At 33.4% G+C, this 21,059-nt stretch overlaps 1 protein-coding gene across 1 annotated transcript; it reads left to right on the top strand.

Annotated features, from left to right (window-relative positions):
• Positions 1-201: 201 nt before the first annotated feature.
• On the top strand, positions 202-19,561 carry LOC116303328 (G protein-coupled receptor kinase 3). The gene is made up of 23 exons (XM_031712854.2): positions 202-354; positions 458-534; positions 729-802; positions 6,985-7,086; positions 7,204-7,278; positions 8,371-8,432; positions 8,854-8,905; positions 9,150-9,241; positions 9,524-9,611; positions 9,774-9,855; positions 10,139-10,191; positions 10,474-10,551; positions 10,624-10,718; positions 11,256-11,363; positions 11,646-11,712; positions 12,122-12,222; positions 12,736-12,802; positions 13,492-13,587; positions 14,282-14,357; positions 15,084-15,164; positions 15,628-15,758; positions 16,355-16,480; positions 16,966-19,561. The coding sequence occupies exons 1-23, from the start codon at positions 242-244 to the stop codon at positions 17,119-17,121; spliced, it is 2,052 nt and encodes a 683-aa protein (XP_031568714.1). The 5' UTR covers positions 202-241; the 3' UTR covers positions 17,122-19,561.
• Positions 19,562-21,059: the final 1,498 nt, after the last annotated feature.

Raw genomic sequence — 21,059 nt, 5'->3', positions numbered from 1 at the left:
GTTAACGTGTAACAATTTACGTAAAGGATATTTTTGACAAGAATTTTTGAATTGAAAAGAAAAGAAAGAAAAAAGAATAATAGAAGGAGAGAGAATAAAGAAAGGTTCGCTGTAGGTAAGCCACGGCTATATTGATGAGAACTGAGATCACGTGAGAAAATTATCTGTGGACCAATCAGAATTAAGCAATATGTAATCAAGGGTTTGCAAATGGGAATGTCGAGCGGATCAAGCAGCAAAAATGGCGGACCTGGAAGCAGTTTTAGCCGATGTTTCCTACCTTATGGCGATGGAAAAATCCAAATCCACGCCAGCAGCAAGAGCCAGCAAGAAGATAGTCCTCCCAGATCCATCGTATGTAGAAATTATAGCAAACTCGAGGCTCTAAACGGTGTGTTTACTCGAGACTCGGCTCGAATGTAGGAGTCTTATCTTTGTGTTCTTCGTTTTCATTCAGAGTTTATCATGTTATGCATAAATATCTCAGTGAAAGAAACGAAGTTACATTCGACAAGATTTTCGACCAGAGACTAGGTGAGCTTTTCTTTGTTAAATCTATGTTTTCAGACCCAAAACGAGAAGGTTTTGATCGATGTTGTTGATTGAACTGCCTCTGGCACTAGTACAAACCTCGCATAGACCTATATTACATATTCCTACTAGTATAATCTCATATGAATAGGCCATTCTTACTAAAATTAACTCTCTCTGTATACTTCCTCTTCTAGGTTATCTTCAATTTAAAGAATTTTGTCAAACACAGTGCGATGAACCGGTTCCTCAACTGGATTTCTATGAAGATGTAAGTGACAACCCTGAGTTGTGTAGAGATCTATTTATTTACCATCTCGCCTTCGTTCGCTTAGCGCTATACTTTCTGTACATTTAACCCTCCGAATGTAAATGTTCTATCGGGGTTGGGCAGTGTGAAAACCAGGTATTCGAAGTGTAATTCGTCCTTAATGATAGGCATTAGTTCTAAGTTCCTCACTACGAACAAGTATTATCGATTTTGTCGAAATGAAATGAAATAGAAGGTTGCGAAGGGAGGCGATTACAGAGGCAAGAATATATATATTAAATAATACAAAGAACACGGCTTATAAACGCCTATCACAGTGTTTCGGAGGTTAAAAAAATAGAGTTATTGTTCTGTTAACGTAATTTCCGTTCGTATTTTCTCTTTTTTTCCCCGTGATTATTTTATTCGCATTGCCTATGTGATTTTTGTAGGATCACGAACGTCCAGGTTTATGGCGAATTTCGTCTTTAATTTGAAAAACTCAAAAAACTGAACACACAATAAATTATAAATGCAATTTACGAAACGACGCAAAAGTCGGGTTTTGTTTTTCGTGCTGTTTGGGGATCTAGGTTTGTTATAGCACTGTTTCTGAACAGGCTTTTAAATGTAGAAAGCCATTTTGATGTTGTATATTGACAGACAAGGAAATGTACTTCGAACTCCGGCGATCGAACGTTCGAAAAGTTAAACAACGTCCTCAGCAATTCTTACTGTATTGTGGTCGCTATTGTTATTAAAGCAGGGGAAAACTTGACTTTAGGAGATCAGCTACGCGTAGACTACATGCATTTGTTCTATCAGCATTGCCTTAGGGTGTTATAAAAGTGGAATATTCTGGTTATATTCTAACGTTGCTCGTTCATCTAGATTTGCTTGCTTTGCTGTGCTCAATTTTCATGCTTATTTGTAAAATCTAACCAAACAAAATTCCTTCGTTTGGATAAGCAAATGCTTACTCCATTAAACGAATATGTCAGACGACTTTTTCAGGAAATATTCATCCTAAGTATTATGTAGAAAACTATAAATAATCCATAAGATAAATTTACTTGTAGGAACTGGTGTTTGTCCTCAAAGGGGAAGATCTGAGCATAAATTAAGGCAGTGAAAACACAGCATTAGTGCTCATATCTTTCTTGATTTACCCGAGGTTCTGTAGCTGATATAGTGTATTTTTTGTAGTGTATATTCCTGCAAAACTAAACTGCACTGTTTTTTTTCTGATGTGAGAATTTTAATATTATGTAAAAGTCATGGTTGCTATATAGATACATGGAATACTGTATGTGAGGATTTCTCGTCGTAAAATCGTAAAGTCATGGTGCAAGATGTCCTTGCGTGAATTGCATTTATACCAGGTTCAATATCATGCTTTTATTGTTAGAAAACAGTTTAAGGTAGTTCAATTTTAATAATTCAATGATTTCTTTGGTTGCAATTTATGTCTTGATATGTGCTTGCATATAATATGTATTTATTTAACAACCAAAACAGGTCAATAGCAATTATCTCTAAGCAAAAATAACTTCTAACCCAATTGTTTTATTTATTATGTTTTTAACTCACCAAACTATTCGTTATTAGAAACTTTTTAGTTTAGGTTTTTTTAGAGATTATTCAGTGTTGTGATCTCAAATTCATTCCCTTGATCGGTGCAGGTGGTCATATGGGAAGTAAGTTTGATGGTGTTACATTTGAGAATGTAAATAACAGTGCATGAAAATGTTTAACTATAAATTCAGACTGGATGGTTTATTTGAAGTCTGGGTATTTGAATGGTAATATATTCTATTTACGATAAAAGCTTGAGTATGCATATTAATGAAATCAAGAAACGAATAGTTAGAGTGGGCTGGTATTAATATATTTATGACATTCTACTTACTAATGAACCATTTTGGGAAAGGAAAAATTTAAATGAAAAATTGAATAGTAATATTCATGGCAATGCAGACTTTAATTTTGTTATGTTTTCATTTACCAGAATTTTTTTTTCATCATTATGTATATGTATAAATTAGCTTGCAGCAGTAAAGGAAATTTATATTAGAAAAGGACTCAAATATTATGGGAAATTGTGCTAATTTGTTTTTCTCAGTTTTTTCCATAATCCTTGTGTTTACTTTGTTAGATTTGCAAGATAGGTACTTATCTGTCGAATTGTTCTGTACACATCATTCCTAGAAAGATCATGATATACTTGAATCCACCAGAGTCATTCAAATTCAGTATAATGTTAAGAATGATACAGTTGTTTAAACATCTCATGTTGCTTTCTGTTACAATGTTTATTATTTGGAAATAATTACGAAAACCAGTTAACACTTTGTAGGATAAGAATGTTTTAGATCTTAGAAGTAATTATTAAACCTTCTTATATAATTTAGGACATGAGTTTATAATAATCCCCCTTGTCTCACATCATTACCTTTTTGGGATTAAGTATTACTTATCAGAATGAAAGGTTACACCTTAAAAGATTATTGAAATGCTATAAAGAATGTCTGTAATGGGGAATCCTCTTTTACTTTTTTTCAAAAATATTTCACTTTTTTATTTTTCAAAAATAATTAAAATTTAATCATGACAGAAAGTTTAGCAAAATGTCTAAATTTTGGAAGAAAAATAAAATTACATTGATAATAATAAAAACTGGCACATTTATTAAGAAAATATTATATGAACTTTTAAATTCTTGATTTTTTTAAATGAATTATGTGACATCTTTATGTCTCATAAGAATTGCTTTGCAATGAATGTTGAGCACAAACTACTTGATACGTCCACTCTTCCCAATCATGAGTTAGTAACAAGGAGTTAGAACATCACTGGGGTGGTCATCATCAGAGATTTCTTACATTATAGATGTTTTGCACCATCACATGATGGCAGCCATGGTAGATGGCAGGAACAATACAACGCTTTGCTGATAGGAAATAATGAAATTACTAAAAGCAAACTTAAAGCCATCTAACCACAGGCAGTCCAAGCTGTATTATTGGTGCTGGCTATGTGAGTGCATGGTTCTTGCACCCATGACAGCTTGCTTCTTTGTTTCAGGGTATCATTTCCTTGAGTTTGTTCTTTTCTCTACCAGTATCTAGACCAAGCAATGGTTGATATTACGTTGTGTTGGGGCAATTATTTATACCCAATCATTACGATTCCCATTTTGTTGAAGCAGTGCTCTTTCGGTTACTTGTTGATTAAAAATTAACCCCAATTATTTACACTACACTTTAGGTTCTAGCTCTAACTGTATCATTGTGGATGAATTTGTTTAATTTTTCAATTTTTTAATCTATTCTCTTTACATAATACTTGCAACTTATTAGTAAGTTGGCATGGTTATATGTTTGACCACCAGTTATGCCTTATATGTGTTCCATCACTCTATTGCTTAAACTCTGCTGAGCCAATAATGTAATAAGTAGTGCTAAAAATGGGTGAAACTTTACTGAATTTGTCTTTTAGATCTTGTACTTGCCTTCATAATATAGTAGATTTTAACAATAACAAATATATCGAATATTTATTGTTTTTTTTTCGTGAGAGGTTTTTGAAAAGTATATGAAGGGAAATGAGCCAGCTGGATGACAGAAGTAACATACATTATAATATATTGTTGTTATTTTATATCATTTATTTTTTATCTTTAATTTTTTTTTCCTCTCCCTCGCACATATAATTTACACCAGTATTTGCAGGGTGCAAAAATCATAATAAATAAAAAGGGAATTCTTAATATTTATGCTTCAAACTATATGCTTTCAATTTCATATTGTGCAAATTTCTATGAAAAGATTTGTCAGATGATATTTGGATTTATGTTAAATAAATGTAAAAATAAAGTTTGGGCTATCTACCAGACCTATTGTAAGACGTCACAAATAATTTTCAATAAGTAGAATGTTTCACCAAATAAGTGGATTAAGATGCGATTTGATTATTATCTGAAATTTCATAAAAGATATGCTGTTTTTGAAGACCGCAGACTGATTTATACAAGTTTATCCTTGTATATTAGTTACCCTAGTTTTCACAGATATCATTAGAAATCATATTGTATGTTAGATATTTTTTATTATTCACTTTTACAATTTACTTTTGCAAATGATTTGATCTTATTTAAATGACAAACTAGTGTAGTCAAAGATCACAGTAGTGTTTAAATATAAACAAGGAAAAGGACAATTGACATGTGGTTGTTTCAGTGTTATTTATTCAACGTTCAATAAATTGTGAAACCACTATAAGGATTCAAAGAGGAAATGTGAAGCCATACTGTAAATCAAACAAAACAATAATGTGTTGTAGTCACTTAAAAATCTGAATAACAATGATAGCAAACTTTTTTTCTGTAGAATTAATGTATATATCTTTATTCATTGATAATATATATCATAGATTTTTCCTTTTTTCTTTCTTTTCTTTTAAGCAGGACACACATTTATACCAGCATATATTGTTGAAGTGTTTATCCTGTGTAAATATTCCTATTATTATTATGCAGTATACACGTTTGAATGCTAATTAGTTAAACTAGATAGGGTGAAATTTTGTAACCTATCGGCATGACAGGACTAATAATACAATCACTTAAAACTAATAATAATAATAATAATAATAATAATAATAATAATAATAATAATAATAATAATAATAATAATAATAATAATAATAAAGAATGAAGAAAGGATTGAAAAAAAATGATGAACTTAACCAGCCTAGACTTAGTCCGCTGGTCAATGTAAACATGATATATACAGACAAATAAAACTTGCCATAATTATAATAATAATTATTATTATTATCATTGTTATTATTATAAGAATACAGAATTATAATAATATGACTGGATTTTACTGATACCCTCGATTAGACATGTAAGCCATTCAATGATGAATATATATTTGAACTAACAGTTTATAATTATCTTTTGTTTTTGGAGGCAATAACATGAGGTTAGAGGTCAATAAAATGTGAAACTGATAGGATATCATCTTGCAGCATTAAATATCCTGGAGTTACAGTGTTTTGAAATTGTTTGACAATCTTCTTTGTCCTAGCTTTAGCAAGAAAATATTATTATACATATTTAGAATAAAAACAAAGCTAGTAGTCCAATACCTAACCTATGAAGCATGACTTCTCAAGACTTCTTATACATGTTTATAGGCAGCAGAATGTTGGTATGCTGGGTTGTTGGGAGACTAGTTTTAGCCTTCCCAATATTATTTGTTATGTTTTGCCAATGAAAGGTAAACTCACACAAATGCTTTTCAGTGAGGCACTCTTTAAGCCCAAGCCCCACTAAATGGAGTGCTCTAAAACAAAAAAATAATTGATATTGTGTATTACATCATGAGGATAGAGCATAATGTTTTGAATTAAACTCTGATAAAGCATTTAAGTGTTTTGAAACATCATGGAGTAAAAATATGTGGCTTTTTGAAAGTTTTTATGTCCTTATATTTCAATATGTGAGCATGTCAAGGAAATAAAAGGTGCCATATAACTTTGTACAATTCCTAAAAATGTGGTTTCTGTTTTTAAAAATAATAAATGAACAATAGCCACAACACTTAACCACATGGGCCACTATGATCCCAAACAACAAAGGACCATATATTCCCACTCTGTAAATCTGCAATTTGGTTGGTTGTAAGCTGTAATTCAATATTCATAACATATTTTAATATTATCTGTACATATATTGATATCAGTGTTGAGGTGCAAAAAATTTAATTGTTCCATATTTATTTTTGCATAACTCTAATATAAATATATATATACTTGAAAATAAATTTATAGAGGCTATTAAGTTAGGTCACTGGAATCAGTTGTCAGTTGTTGTGGTTGATAAATCAGGTGCATTTGAATAACAATAGCCATGAGCAGCAATGAATGATGCAATATTTATGTACACAGGTGCATATGAGAAGAGAATACTAAGCTATATGTTAATTATGCACAGAAAATCTATATTATAGAGATAGAGGTTTGTGAGTTAGTCGGTCAGTCAGTAACTCTGGTCAGATCAAAGTCAGGAAGGGAACAGCTGACTGACTGACTACTGACTCTCAGAGCATTTGAGTGAGTGACTAAACAACTAATTAACTAACTTTAAATTATTAATAATCAACCTTTTTTGTAATTTTCTGGAAATGTTCTGACAGATAAGAGAATATGAGAAGTGCCAGTCTCAGGAAGATAAACTCAAACTGGCAAGGAATATCTTTGACCAGTACATCATGTGTGAATTACTGGCTTGCTCTCATGTAAGTATCTTTAATTTTTGTTATAACTTAATATAAGATGTCCTGGTGTCTCTTCAAGTACTTCTCACAATTGTAATTCATTATTAATTTCGGACATAATTCATTTTGTTTTTCCAGTCATTCTCATTCAGTGCTCTTCAGCATGTGCAAGTACATATTACTAAAAAAGAGTTGCCATCAAATTTATTTGAGGTAAATGTCTAATATATATTCACAAACTTTTAAAATTGTTATAATAACATTGATATATAGTTTTTTATAATTGTTACAATTAATAATACCTTTAAAATTCAAGACAATCTGTATATTATAATTATCGTCCTTTCTGGGTGTGTGGTTAAAAAAATTTCTAAATTTTTTAAATTTTAAGTAAAAGTTTTTCATTTTTGTAATTTAAAATTTATGACAGCACATTTTTTATCATTAAAGTATTTAAGATGTCTGGTATTTTGGCTTCTATTGATCAGATGCTAGTCTCATTGATCAAAGGAAGTAAAAGGTGAAGGTTACAAAACAATCGGCAGACAGAATGAATTCAGGTTTTATCAGGGCTTCAAATAATGGCCGATCAGTCTCTGGGAATGATCTCAGTCCAAATTGGTTAACACATTGGACTGGAATACCGAAGACGTGGGTTCGTTTCCCGCCAAGGGCAATTGATATTTTTCTCTTATCCTCTCAGTCCAAAAGTTTTAGCTTGTAGTCATACCTTATTATTTTCTGGCTAAACTTTAGTAGTCAAAATGACTGGCAAGGCAAAGAATTGACCAGACATTAGTTCCAATAGACCAGTTTCGAATTCCAAATTACTGCTGTGTTCCTTGATTACAGACTTATTTGCACATGGTTAGCCTCGAATCAGTGTTTAAATATTCACAAATACCAAAAGAAAAGTAAAGAATGCACAACTTCAACAATACAAACATTTTGAAACTCGACAGACCTTGACTGGAACATGTGAATATTCTACACAAACTCGAGGCTAACCCTGTGCAAATGAGTCTGTAGTCAAGAAACACAGCAGCAATTTGGAATTCGAAAGGGGTCTATTCTGGCCAGACAGCCTTTGTAATATATTAAAACCATATTTTTGTCATCATATTAAAATTGTGAAGCGTTGTTGAACTCTTGGAATTGGCACTTATATAAAATATCTTTATCATCATCATCATCATCATCATCATCATCATCATCATCTTACTTCAGTCTGTTAATGAAAGCTTTTGGGTATTCATTTTGATTTTATTTCTCGATTTCGTATATCTGACTGATTTTCTTTTACAGCCTTATATGCTTGAAATACGAGATAGTCTGAGAGGTTCTATTTTCCAGAAATTTCTGAAAAGGTATTTAACGGGATTTTAATGATACTATAAGAAAAAAAAGTTTTTCTTTCACTTAATCAATAGAATTTAAAAAAAAATTTAACCATCACTCCAAATAAGGGGTTTTTCCACTACCACTACATTCCCTATTTACAACACAACAATTGACTAACATATTTTTTATGGAGAGAGGAAAGCCCGAAAACCCAGCGAAAACCCCTTGAAATTAGATGCATAGGAGAGATAAACAAATCAAACAAACTCAACTTGCATATCTGTGGAATTTGAATCAAAGCAGAGATGATTTTCTTAAATCATAACTTTTATAGTTTGTCTTACTGAATTCTGCATAGCAACCACTAGACAGTGAAAAATCCTGGTAATTTTCTGGAAAATTCTGTACAATTATAAACTTGATTGTTTTTATTGTTTTAATTTATAGTGACAGATTTGTGAGGTTCTGTCAGTGGAAGAACCTAGAGCTGAATATTAATGTGAGTTACGTAAGATCATAGTCAATAGAGGGGAAGATACCTCATTATTGAAGATTTCACCAAATTAATTTTACTTCTAATGACTCTAGAAGTTTCTTTTCATTCCCATAATTATTTATGGAAAACCAAAACCACTAGAAAATGGCTTGAATTTTAATTTTGTCAAGGTGCATATATAATCCAATTAAAATTCACAGCGCCTTAAGATCTAAAGTACTAATGAATGATATGATTAATTTTACAGCTTACAATGAATGACTTCAGCGTACATAGAATTATTGGTAGAGGTGGATTTGGAGAGGTCTATGGCTGCAGGAAAGCTGACACTGGAAAAATGTAAGATTTTAAATTTTTACTGAGATTGTACTCTACATTGGAATCAATAATTTAAATCTATCCCCTGTAGGGGTGGGAGGGGTTAATCATCTTTGGAAAGCACTTTCCCCAGGGGATTTACTTTATAAATGCTTTCATTATGTTCCTAATTAAGAAGGTAATTCACTGTCCTCATTTTTAAAGCCATTTTCTTGACTGATATAATTATACTGTGGCAATGACTCTTACTTTAGTACTAGCAACATACTGTAAACTATTCCATTTTATGACTTTTTGTTGTAGGTATGCAATGAAATGCTTAGACAAAAAGAGAATTAAGTTAAAACAGGGTGAAACTCTTGCATTGAATGAAAGGATAATGCTGTCAATGGTAAGAAGAGTATATCACTTTTGAATAAAATCGTTTTCATTCTTATTCCATTATCGTTTTTTCCTATTCTGTCTCTCAGTGCTCTGACATTAGGATTAGAAAATAGGGAATTCGTTAAATTTAAGATTTCATTAATGTATTGATTATAAATATTGCTTATAGGTCAACTCCCCCTTCATTGTGTGCATGACATATGCTTTTCAAACACCTGATAAACTGTGCTTTGTACTGGATTTAATGAATGGTATGAAAACTGTTAATACATTTTAATATTAGTTTTGATGATGATGGTGATGATGATGATGATGATAATAGTGATTATGATAATAGTGATGATGATAATAGTGATGATGATGATGATAATGATAATAGTGATGATCGTGATGGTGATGTTGATAACTATGCTGACAATGATTGATGGTGCTGATGATGATGATAATAATAATTGTTGATGATTATTGTTTTTATTATTATTACACTTAATTAAAGCTTGATTTAAGGCCAACAAATTCTTTTGTTATTTAAAGGTGGGGATCTACACTACCATCTCTCACAACATGGCGTTTTTGATGAAAGTGCTGTAAGTAGTTTATAAAAATAAAATCAGTTTAACTGATTTATAATATAAATCTAAAATTTAAGACTTTTTGTATGGTTTTGTGGTTTTCTTATCTGGATAGCTGTGCCCAAAGTACAAATTTCAGTGGTTATTGTAATTCTTTTTAAAATAAAATCATTATCCATGAAGTAAATTCTTACTGAAATGATAATTAAATAAAAGAAAAATGGAGAAGCAACAAAACAAATTTCTACAAACTAAACTCTCATTTTCAATTCTTATAGTTCTTTCTTTCGTTGCAAGGTTCGATTTTACGCTTCTGAAATCATCCTCGGACTTCAACACATGCATGAAAGAAAGATATGCTATAGAGACTTAAAAGTAAGTGCATTTTTTTACCTTTCAAAATAATTCGAGTGTGCTATTCATGCGTGATCTTCTTTTCTCTCAAAGCCTGCCAACATATTGTTGGACGAACATGGACACGTACGGATATCAGATTTGGGTCTGGCTTGTGACTTCTCGAAAAAAAAACCTCATGCAAGTGTGTAAGTATCTTTACAAGAACCAAAAAAAGGATAAAAATTGATAATTGTCTTTGGTTCTTTCTCTGTAAAATGGAAAAATATATTGTTTAATTTTCCCCGACTTTTCTTCAAATAATTTTCGCGCCTTTTTTAGCACCAGAACCATTGACCAATGTTAACTAGAATTTCGATCATGTGACTGAAATTACAGGTGCACGCGTGCGCCACCAAAGTTTCGCGCCATTTTTTGTTAAGTTTGAAACCAGTTTTGAGTACCGTGTTGGTGGTAGTTTTTTCTTTTGTGAAAAAAGGTACAAATTTCAAGATTAATTTTAACTTTGCTTTGATAAAATGATGCGTTTTTGCCAGTTTTTTATTCGTTTAATGTTTTCTGGTCATTTACTTGCTTTGCAAACGCGATATTTACAGTCTTTTCAGGCTTTCACTCACTAAGATATCGCTGGATTGAATTCCACAATTGTTGTGCTTTTGAGATTACACATTTTCGATGATTTTCACCTATGACAAACTGATAGATTTTTTTTTTCTCAATGACAGCGGTACTCATGGGTACATGGCACCAGAAGTGCTTAAAAAAGGAGAGGCGTATGACTCGTGTGCTGACTGGTTCTCACTGGGATGTATGTTGTTTAAGCTGCTTGTAGGGTAAGTTATGTTACAGAACATCGTTTCTGATTAAAACATGACGGGCAACTAAAAAGTTTGTCATGTCAAAAAAAATTGTCTAGGGTTAAAGTGACAATGGAATACTAGGAATAAAGGAATAACGGGGAAATACGGGAAAAAATTTGGTACAAAAGAAAAGACAGAATAAAAGAAGGGAGATAGGAAATATAAAAAATGGCCCTCAACTCTCAATATAGAGCCATAGATTCACGAGTTATCGTTTTGTAAGCTATCATTGAATATCTTTTATCTCCTTCACAGACACAGTCCCTTTCGACAGCACAAGACAAAAGACAAACACGAGATTGACAGATTAACCCTTACTTATGTAAGTTACATTGACCTTATCTGTTGTATTTGGGTTGCTTCCTTATTTTCAGAGATTGTGTTTATTAGCTCAGTAATATACTAAAAACAAAACCCTTGAACTGAGGAATAAAAACATTTAACTTTATATATTATTTATCATTTATTTTGTCGGCATGTCCGTCCATTCATTCCCATCTTCATTCGATTCCATTCATTTATTCTTTCGTTTATTTATTCATTCATTTATTCATTCATTCATTCGTTTATTCATTACCTCTTTGTAGTATAGTATCACGATAGAGCATTGTCCTTCATATGACGTTTTAGTTATCTATTTTTCTCTTTTTTTACTAATTGTGACTTCAAAAGAATTATTTTTTCCTTGAAGAAATCGTCTTATCATATATATTCACTGTGCTCTCTTTCAGGATGTGGAATATCCAGAAACATTTACAGAAGAGATGAAAGGAGTACTGGCAGGATTGCTTGAAAGGGACGTGCCAAACAGACTCGGCTGCATGGGCAGAGGGTAGGTTACTGTTTCTTCTACTGAATACATTTTTCTAAGTTTGCGTGTGCATCTAAGCATGTTGGGCCAATACTCTGAAAAGTCGAATTCCGCTGTATTTTACTATTTTAGATTTTATTTCTTAAGGAAAAATCATGATTTCGAAATTTCATAGAAAGTTTTTGAAAATTATTTACTGAACCTCTTGCCAAAATCCAGTTCTCGCTTCGTCGCATAGTAAGTGTGCATTATCTTAACTTTAATTGGTTAAAAGTAGAACCCATTTAAGTGTTCCGGTAAAATAAGTACAACAGGCTGTGACTGCAAGAGGACAATGGCAGTATCCTCAGCCATTACAAACAATAAATGGTGACGTGTTTCCACAAAGGAGGATATATTTTGCGCGCGCAATGTAGACGTTGCATCTGGGAAGAACTGGTTGTGCGCATTTTGTTGTCCTTATAAAACAATATTTAATGATCCTTTTTACATAAGTTTTCGTATTTGAAGTTAACAATTTATTTTTACCACCAGAGCGCACGAAGTCAGAGAACAACCTTTCTTTAAGGATGTAGATTGGAAGCTAGTTGAATATACTAAGGTATTTCACACTATTCTTTTATATCTGTAATGAATAATATCAATATATATATATATATATATATATATATATATTAAAAAGAAATCACTTGGTTTTGATAAAGATAAAAAACTACCCTCGTAAAACAAGGACTATTTATTTATTTATTTATTTATTTATTTATTTATTTATTCTTTTAAAAAATAACGCGCAAGTATTGCCATCGATATTTTATAGTTTTATTTCTAACGAGATGTAGCGTCAAAAGTACGGTTTATCCATATCTATTTATTTATTTATTTATTCTTTAAAAAAAATAACGCGCAAGTATTGCCATCGATATTTTATAGTTTTATTTCTAACGAGATGTAGCGTCAAAAGTACGGTTTATCCATATCTATTTATTTATTTATTTATTTATTTATTTATTTATTTATTTATTTATTCTTTAAAAACAATAACGCGCAAGTATTGCCATCGATATTTTATAGTTTTATTTCTAACGAGATGTAGCGTCAAAAGTAGGGTTTATCCATATCTATTAACTATGGTTTATCTGTTGCTTACATTTCACCCTTCCGATCCCCACTAACACGACCCCCCATAGTGGAAGTTTGCTCTGTGGGGTTTCACTGCCCATGTGGCGAAGTTTATAAATCAAACAAGAAGAGAAAATCTCTGATTGCAGTTTGTATTCATTTGCATCTTAGTATCCTCCTCCATTGATCCCACCACGAGGAGAAGTCAACGCTGCAGATGCATTTGATATCGGTTCCTTTGATGAAGACGACGTTAAGGGGATCAAGGTAAAGATCATGATATCACAGAATGTCATCTCATCACGTTTCAAAAGTACGCAATATATAAGTAATATTAGCTCACTTTCTTTGGGACACTCAATGAGAACAGGATTCTTGACGTTTGCAGCTCGATAAAAAACCGCTTTTACTTGAAAAGAAGTCAAATAAAGCCAGCAAAAAAATCTACTAATGATCTTCTCGAAGTATTCCCTCTGGGCATTTCCCAACAGTTGTGAGGGATTCTGATTATCTTCCTTGTAACTCGATGTTCGGTTTTTCAGACAGACAACAGATGTTTTTCAGATGGCATCATGTTCATCGTTTACCTATTTTGTACCTATTTGAATTAAACTACTTTGATAGTATGCGATCATATTCTAATTCCTACTTTAAACCTCTTCAATCCTTTGAAATTTTATATATTAATTTATATAAATCTATAATTCTGAATTATCTTCGTATTTAATTTCTACGACCTTGGCAATTTGCAGGTCACTTTTGCTTTTCTTAATTAAACGAAATATTAAACATAGAAATATTATTGTACAAATAGCTTTAAATTTCATGAACGGAAGCCAAAATGTTTGGAAACGTGTCGGTTCTGGAATTACTTTGACCGGTAGATATATGAATAGTGTTAAGAGTTGAAAAAAGATATTATTGAAGTTTACTTCCTTGTTTACCTATGTTTTTGAACTAGATGTCCGAGAACGATCAGGAAATTTACAAAGATTTTAATCTCGTTGTTTCTGAAAGATGGCAAGCTGAAATTGCAGGTACGTGCGTTTAGTCACATTTGGCATTACCACAGGGTACCCGCGCAACCCTTTCGCGGAATAGAAAAACACATCGCTGCACACTCGATCCCAGTACCCTTTGATCTATTATTGTTACTGCGTATGCCCGACGAAATTCCATAGACGAAAATTTCTAGCGCGCTATAGCCAAAAATGCGCAATAAGAATAACAGCCTAAAACAGCCCTATAATGTATTGCAATGCCAACTGGAACCAGTTCTCCCTCAACCTCGGAATCGTTGGTAGAGAGTTGGTCTGTCCACTTAGACACAGGTAACCCAATTGTTTTTCCTTTAATGAATGAAAGTTGATGAGGATGATGATAATGATGATGATGATGATATAACGAGCGAAATTGTATTTCTAAAAAAAATCCTAAAATAACTCTTCCAATCAATTTGATAAATTTCAATTTCGCTTATAAATAACCCTGATGAACAAATCATTAGTGGTATATCGTATTTTCAAAAGGCCTCTTCAGTTGACCGTAATTTTTCCCATCTATAGTAACGTGATCAATCTTATCATATAATTTTATCTTTCATTCTCAAGTGTTACCAAAGTAATACAAGAGGGAGTGACGTGAAATGGAATAGTGGTACATTTAAAGTAAAAGGATCTGTTGAGGCAATTTACGTCAGTATCAATATGTCTGTCAGGCGCCACGAGATATTTAAACGCGTTTCTGGTTTTATTTTCCCTCAGAAACCGTTTTTGAGGTTGTTAATCAGGAGCACGACAAGATGGAGGCAAAGAAAAAGACAAAACATCAAAATTCTATCACAGGTAATGAAGCCTTACTTTTCAATTATAAATTATTTCAGTTAAAACCTTTCGTCTCAGCTTGTCCGTTCATTCATCTGTCCGTCCAGTTCGTTCGTTCATTTGTGCGTTTGTTCGTTCTTATGTGCGTGGTCGTAGTCATGGTCGTTCATGCGTGTGTATTCGTTCTTTCATCCTTTCATCAGTTTTTCGGTTTTTTCATTCGTCCGGTGCTCGTTCATTCGTGCGTGCGTTCGTTTGTTGTGTGTGCGTCCCAAGTCCGTCCATCCGTCCATCCTTCCATCCATTCAATCGATCGATCGATGTGAAATACGGAAAACGTTTTGTTAAATTCAACCTGCTGAGTGCATGCATGTCAGCCGTATTAATCATTAATGAAACTTCACATCACAATTCATCAGTTGTAGAGAATTGCTTAAGTGATTTTACTTAAAAATAAATTTATTCCCTGAATTTTATTTTCCAGAAATGGCCGAGGATGGCGATCGCCTTCTTGAAGGATATTTGTACAAACTTGGCGGACCTTTCATGAACAGTTGGCAAAAAAGATACTTTCACTTATTCCCAAACAGACTGGAATGGAGAGGAGACCAGATGGTTAGTAGAATATAAATAGTGATTCGACAATATTTGCAATCACAGTATCCACTTTCTTTCTTATTCTCGACTTTGGGAGACGTTTCTGACACAAAAAATGCAGTAGCACCTTCCCTGCTCTAGAATCTAGAGCAAATTTCGTACGTATAAAAAAGGCACGCATGTTAATTTATTAAGAAATGATCTTGCGCGTTATGATTGGTTCAAAGATAACTTTCTAAGATTGCTATTGCTGCAACTTTCATAAACATGCGAACACTGCATGTGGTTTTGCGCTGCCGCCAGTCAAAAGTATTAAAGGTTACCGACTGATTAGGTTTGATCGACGGCAGTATAAAAAAAAACAAATTTCAGCGTGCAGCTCGCAGACACAGAGCTCGCACGTTTATGAAAAGTGCATAACACACAAATGTGCGTAAAATACGCACACTCGTGCATTAAAAGGAACTCTGTTTATCCAAAACGAATTGCATTATGGACCAAACAATTCATGCATGCTTTGCGATGATCGCATCTCGGGCCCAGGTCCCAACTCGTTTTGTTTACAAGCGAATTTGGACATTGTGTTTTCTGATTGGTTGGTTTAATTTTTTTAGAACTCTCCCAGCCTTCTGTGCATGGAGAATATAACTGGAGTAGAAGAAACACACGTTAAGGGATTCAAATGCATTAAAGTCAGTACGCTTGTCAAAGACAACAGAGATCACTTGTTAAGAGCTGAGGTGAGGTCACTTTGTGTATTTTAGTTGCTAACATAAGTTAACTAAGCGCTGGAAATAGGACGTTTGCACGATGGCGTCATTGTCCTCTACTACAAGACTCTCTTGCACATTTTCTTTTGTTCAGTTAATTAGCACCAATTGTCTTACTATTCTAATGAGGGAATACAAATTTAAATAAGAAAGAAAATTCGCGGAGCATCTTGGTAGTGGGAGTAAAATGACGCCATCATGGAAACGTCCTATTCCTTGCAGAGAGGATTTTAAGATTGTATTCGGATTAAGTATTTTAGCGAAGTATCTGTGTGGCATGATCTTTTGCTAGTGTTTCGGTTCTTATCATGTGATGCTAATACTATTGATCATGTTCACGATGATTGTATGATGGTGTTGGTGTAGTCAATGATGATTTATTATAGTAGTGAACACGATGATGGTGGTGGGAAAGATGACTTCATTTAATAATTATTCGTTTTTCACGCCTTCAGACGGAAACAGAATTTCAAGAATGGTTAAAGGAGATCAAGCAGTCTTTCCAACAGGCTCAAGTAATGCTGCGAGCAGGCTTCAAAATCATAGGAACAGGCCACCAACGTTACGTCACGCAATACAGTAAGGAAGAAAATGGGCCAATTTCACCGTGATCTTTCACGGAATACCGGTAGCCTTATGTAAATACGTAGAAATGAGGCTAAGCGAGTCCGCAGTTTAGTAATCAGCAGTCACTTTGCTGTAAAAATTCGGACTAGAGCACGTGATGAGATAGAATATGCACATGCGCAGTGCATGCGTTTGTCTTTATCACGCGTGCTTCTTATTGACTAAATTATTGCGCAGCTCTACGCGACGGAAGAATTTAATATGGATGATAAAAAGGCTGACATGTTTGCTTCTATTTTCTGGATTCAAATTCCGTGACAACTTTTCGAATTTGCATGACATTGATAGTTTAAATGGTAATGTGTCGTGTCCGTGAGAATGTCACGCTGTTTTTAATCCATAAATTTTAGAAGCACGTGATTAAGACGATTTCTCGTGCATTCGCAGTATAGCAGAAGCGTCGAATAGTTTCTTAGTGCGCATGATCGAAATGTTGTCTTTCTCGATCCCTACTGTAAATTTAGGTTTGAATGATTTTGTATGATTGTAAATCTACTGTTCTTGCCCTCTAGATTTCCTTTCCATTGACCCAAACATTCTATATTCTTACAACCTTAAAACTCCTTCCAACCCTGTTGTAGATATACACTCATACTAAAGTTTTCGATGTACGTTCTTAGTTGTCATCACAGAAGTCCCGAAATACCTCGTCTGTGTCAATAACTGAGGGCTTATTGAAAGTAAAACCCTGTAAGATAACGTCTGTTGCAATGTACAAAGTGCTATTGTAGAAGGCTGGTTGGGGATATAATTTGGTTAATATTGTAGATACGTTCGAGATAGCCAAGGCAAAAGACGACTATTTGTCACGTGCTTAAGATTTCGCCTTTAATACTAAATCTGGCTTCATGTCCGATCTGTGCATGCGCGGATATTTTTATGATTATTTCTTAAGTCAAAAAAATGTTGGCTAAAAACTCCGTAATACTCCGTAATCATGCTCACCAGTTGGTTAGATGGACTATTGCGTGACGTGACAAATAAATTGTCACATAAGCTCTTCGCTCAATAATGTGACCGTTCGTGAAAGCTTATTGTTGAACTTAACAACAGTTTTAAGAATTTAAGAGCGAGTTTTTACGAACCCCCATTTGGCAATTATTTCAACCTTTAAGTATTACCTTCCGGGCGCATGTGCAAATGTGGATGGTGAAATTTTACTCACGTGACTATCAAAGTATGCATTGTTCTATTCTACTGACTCAAGACCCTTACTTAAAATACCATTATAAATGTACATCATATAATTAGGATAAGGCGCAAGTACTTGAAGCGTGGTTACGTTAGATTATGGTTCGAGAATATTCTTTTGGGGCTCCCTCATTTTTGTCTGTTTGCCTCCGAATATGACATCAAATATTGTTAGTCTTTTCTTTTTATCATGGGGTAAGAATCATAAAGAGCTTCAAAGGATTGGTCATTGAAAAACAAGAATGGTTTGAGGACGTGAATTTCATTTCCGACATTCCAAGTAAGACTGGTAACGAATACGACCATCATGGCGCTATGAAAATGAATTTATTGACTGCTGCATAATAGAAAATGTTCTGGTTTCTTATGTTTGGCGCATTTGTTACCAATCTTGAAAGAAAAAAACGGATTTCCATTATTCTGCTTGGCATTGTTTTGCATGTAAACTGCAACCGCAACGTTTCATGTTGTTCAGCATTCTCGTATTGGCCATTTCGAGGTTGAGGAAAAACTGGGTCGAGTTGGTTTTGCAGTGCAACGTGGGATTGTTTTAGGAGACGCATTTCCAAAATGATGACTATTTTTTCCCTTATGCCAACTCGACCCAAGTTACTTTGAAACTAAAATTTATGCCTTCATGGTTGCAATCACATCCGAGAAAAAAGCTAGACACACCACGCGCACAGTTTACCATGTCGTGATCTATGACGTCACTAATGGACAAATTCAAACCGTCTCCTATAAATGACCTCTTCTTTGATGTTAAATCATTTTAAAATGTTCTTGGCATAAAGTGAACGAATTCCAGTGTATAATGGTCAAATAGTGTTTTTAAGAATCCGAAATAACTGAGTTATGAAATGCGATTATCAGTACTCTTTGGGGAAGGGAGGAAAGATTTATGGAATCCATCTACGAAATTATTATTAAGAAACATATTTAGTAAATTGAAAGAGTAAGTTGAAACAGCCAAAAATATATGGTTATTAATATTATTATAATTATATTGATATTATTGATAGAGCTATGCTTAATCGTTTACGTTCACTTCCTTGAAACCTACAGGATAATTAATCTACTTTAAGTAATTAACTAATATTTTAATGATTTGTTCCTTTAAATGTACATTTTATGTTCTTTAATCAGATGGAGTAAGAGTTCGAGTATTTTGTATGTAGTATTGTAGGGGTGGGAAGTGGATAAGAACCAATTGTTTGTGGTATATTCCTTTTATGGGGATTCATGTGATCATTTACGTGATTCTGATTGGTTGATTACTAGTTTCGCAAGCTGACATAGCCACTGTATCCATGATTGTAATTGGTTGATTATTGGTTTCACAATCTGATTGGTCTTTAGCAGACATGCCACTGTATCCATGATTCTGATTGGTTGATTACTGGTTTCGCAATCTAATTGGTCTTTAGCAGACATACTACTGTATCCATGATTCTGATTGGTTGATTACTGGTTTTGCAATCTAATTGGTCTTTAGCAGACATGCCACTGTATCCATGATTCTAATTGTTTGATTACTGGTATTCAATCTGATTGGTCTTTAGCAGACATACTACTGTATCCATGATTCTGATTGGTTGATTACTGGTTTTCAATCTGATTGGTCTTTAGCAGACATACTACTGTATCCATGATTCTGATTGGTTGATTACTGGTTTTCAATCTGATTGGTCCATGATTCTGATTGCTTGATTATTGGTTTTGCAATCTAATTGGTCTTTAGCAGAAATGACGCTGTACCCATGATTCTTATTGGTCGAGAGTTGGTTTCAAAATGTGATTGGTTATGAGAATGCCACTCTACCTATATTTCTGTTTGGTTTGAACACTTGTTTCACAATCTGTGATTGATTGTGAGAATGTGACTATGTTTCTGTTTGCCTATGTTGGGCATCGTAATTGGTTAATTTATGTAACCATGACATATAAACGTATTTGTTTCGTTTGGTACTGAGTGTTTGTAGCTATTGCTTCATTTCCCGTGTGTTTCCAGAAAGACTTTAAAGCATTTACATTGGATGCCAGTCAATGGGGAACTCAGAATTTTCGTTAAGCGCTATTTTGAAGGAAAAAGAAACGCCTTAAAGTGTTAATGAATATTCCAATACCACCTAATGTACAAAGTCAAGTAATCCAATATACATACAGTTATTGTCAAAAAAGGTTGGTGGTTCTATTGCATTTTTTTACAATAACTTAGAAATTTCTCGCGCGCTGATTGGTTATTTTTTATCATCAATAAGAGGACAGACAGATAAAGCTAACATCAACGAGCGCGAGCTCTTTCCGTTTGTCGTTTTGATCGCTAAAAATGAAAAGTTTTTATCGTTTTTGTTATTGTAAAAAAACAAATAGACATCAGTTTTTTTATGTGTCTGTCCTCTTATTGACGATAAATTGCGTCATCACATTGTCAAAGTAGTGTGGATTCACGAGGCGTAGTCGAGTGGATCCGCATACTACTTTGACAATGTGATGACGAAATTTATCGTCAATAAGAGGACAGACACATAAAAAAACTGATTTCTATTTGTTAACTGCATACCAAGCAATTGCACTAAGGGCGATAAGAATACTAAAATACTACAAAATACCACAACAATATATATAGAACAATAAATATAGAAATCTCTTTGAAAATAATACGCTAAAAGGCCCCAGTGGTTGTTACAGCATTTTAGAGTAAATAGTTGACACGAACGTCCAACGCTGT

The sequence above is a fragment of the Actinia tenebrosa genome, unplaced genomic scaffold (genome assembly GCF_029948245.1).
Source record: "Actinia tenebrosa isolate PJP-AT-01 unplaced genomic scaffold, QUT_ActTen_1.0 PGA_scaffold1__47_contigs__length_23844297, whole genome shotgun sequence".
In the NCBI taxonomy this organism is placed as follows: Eukaryota; Metazoa; Cnidaria; class Anthozoa; order Actiniaria; family Actiniidae; genus Actinia; species Actinia tenebrosa.
This window is presented reverse-complemented; position numbering and strand designations above follow the sequence as displayed.

Bases quoted from the DNA above. Each gene is read 5' to 3' on its own strand.
- LOC116303328 (XM_031712854.2), top strand. From the start codon at position 242: ATGGCGGACCTGGAAGCAGTTTTAGCCGATGTTTCCTACCTTATGGCG. The intron at 10,719-11,255 runs GTAAGTATCTTT...TCTCAATGACAG, and splicing joins AAAAAACCTCATGCAAGTGT to CGGTACTCATGGGTACATGG. The intron at 15,165-15,627 runs GTAATGAAGCCT...TTTATTTTCCAG, and splicing joins ACATCAAAATTCTATCACAG to AAATGGCCGAGGATGGCGAT.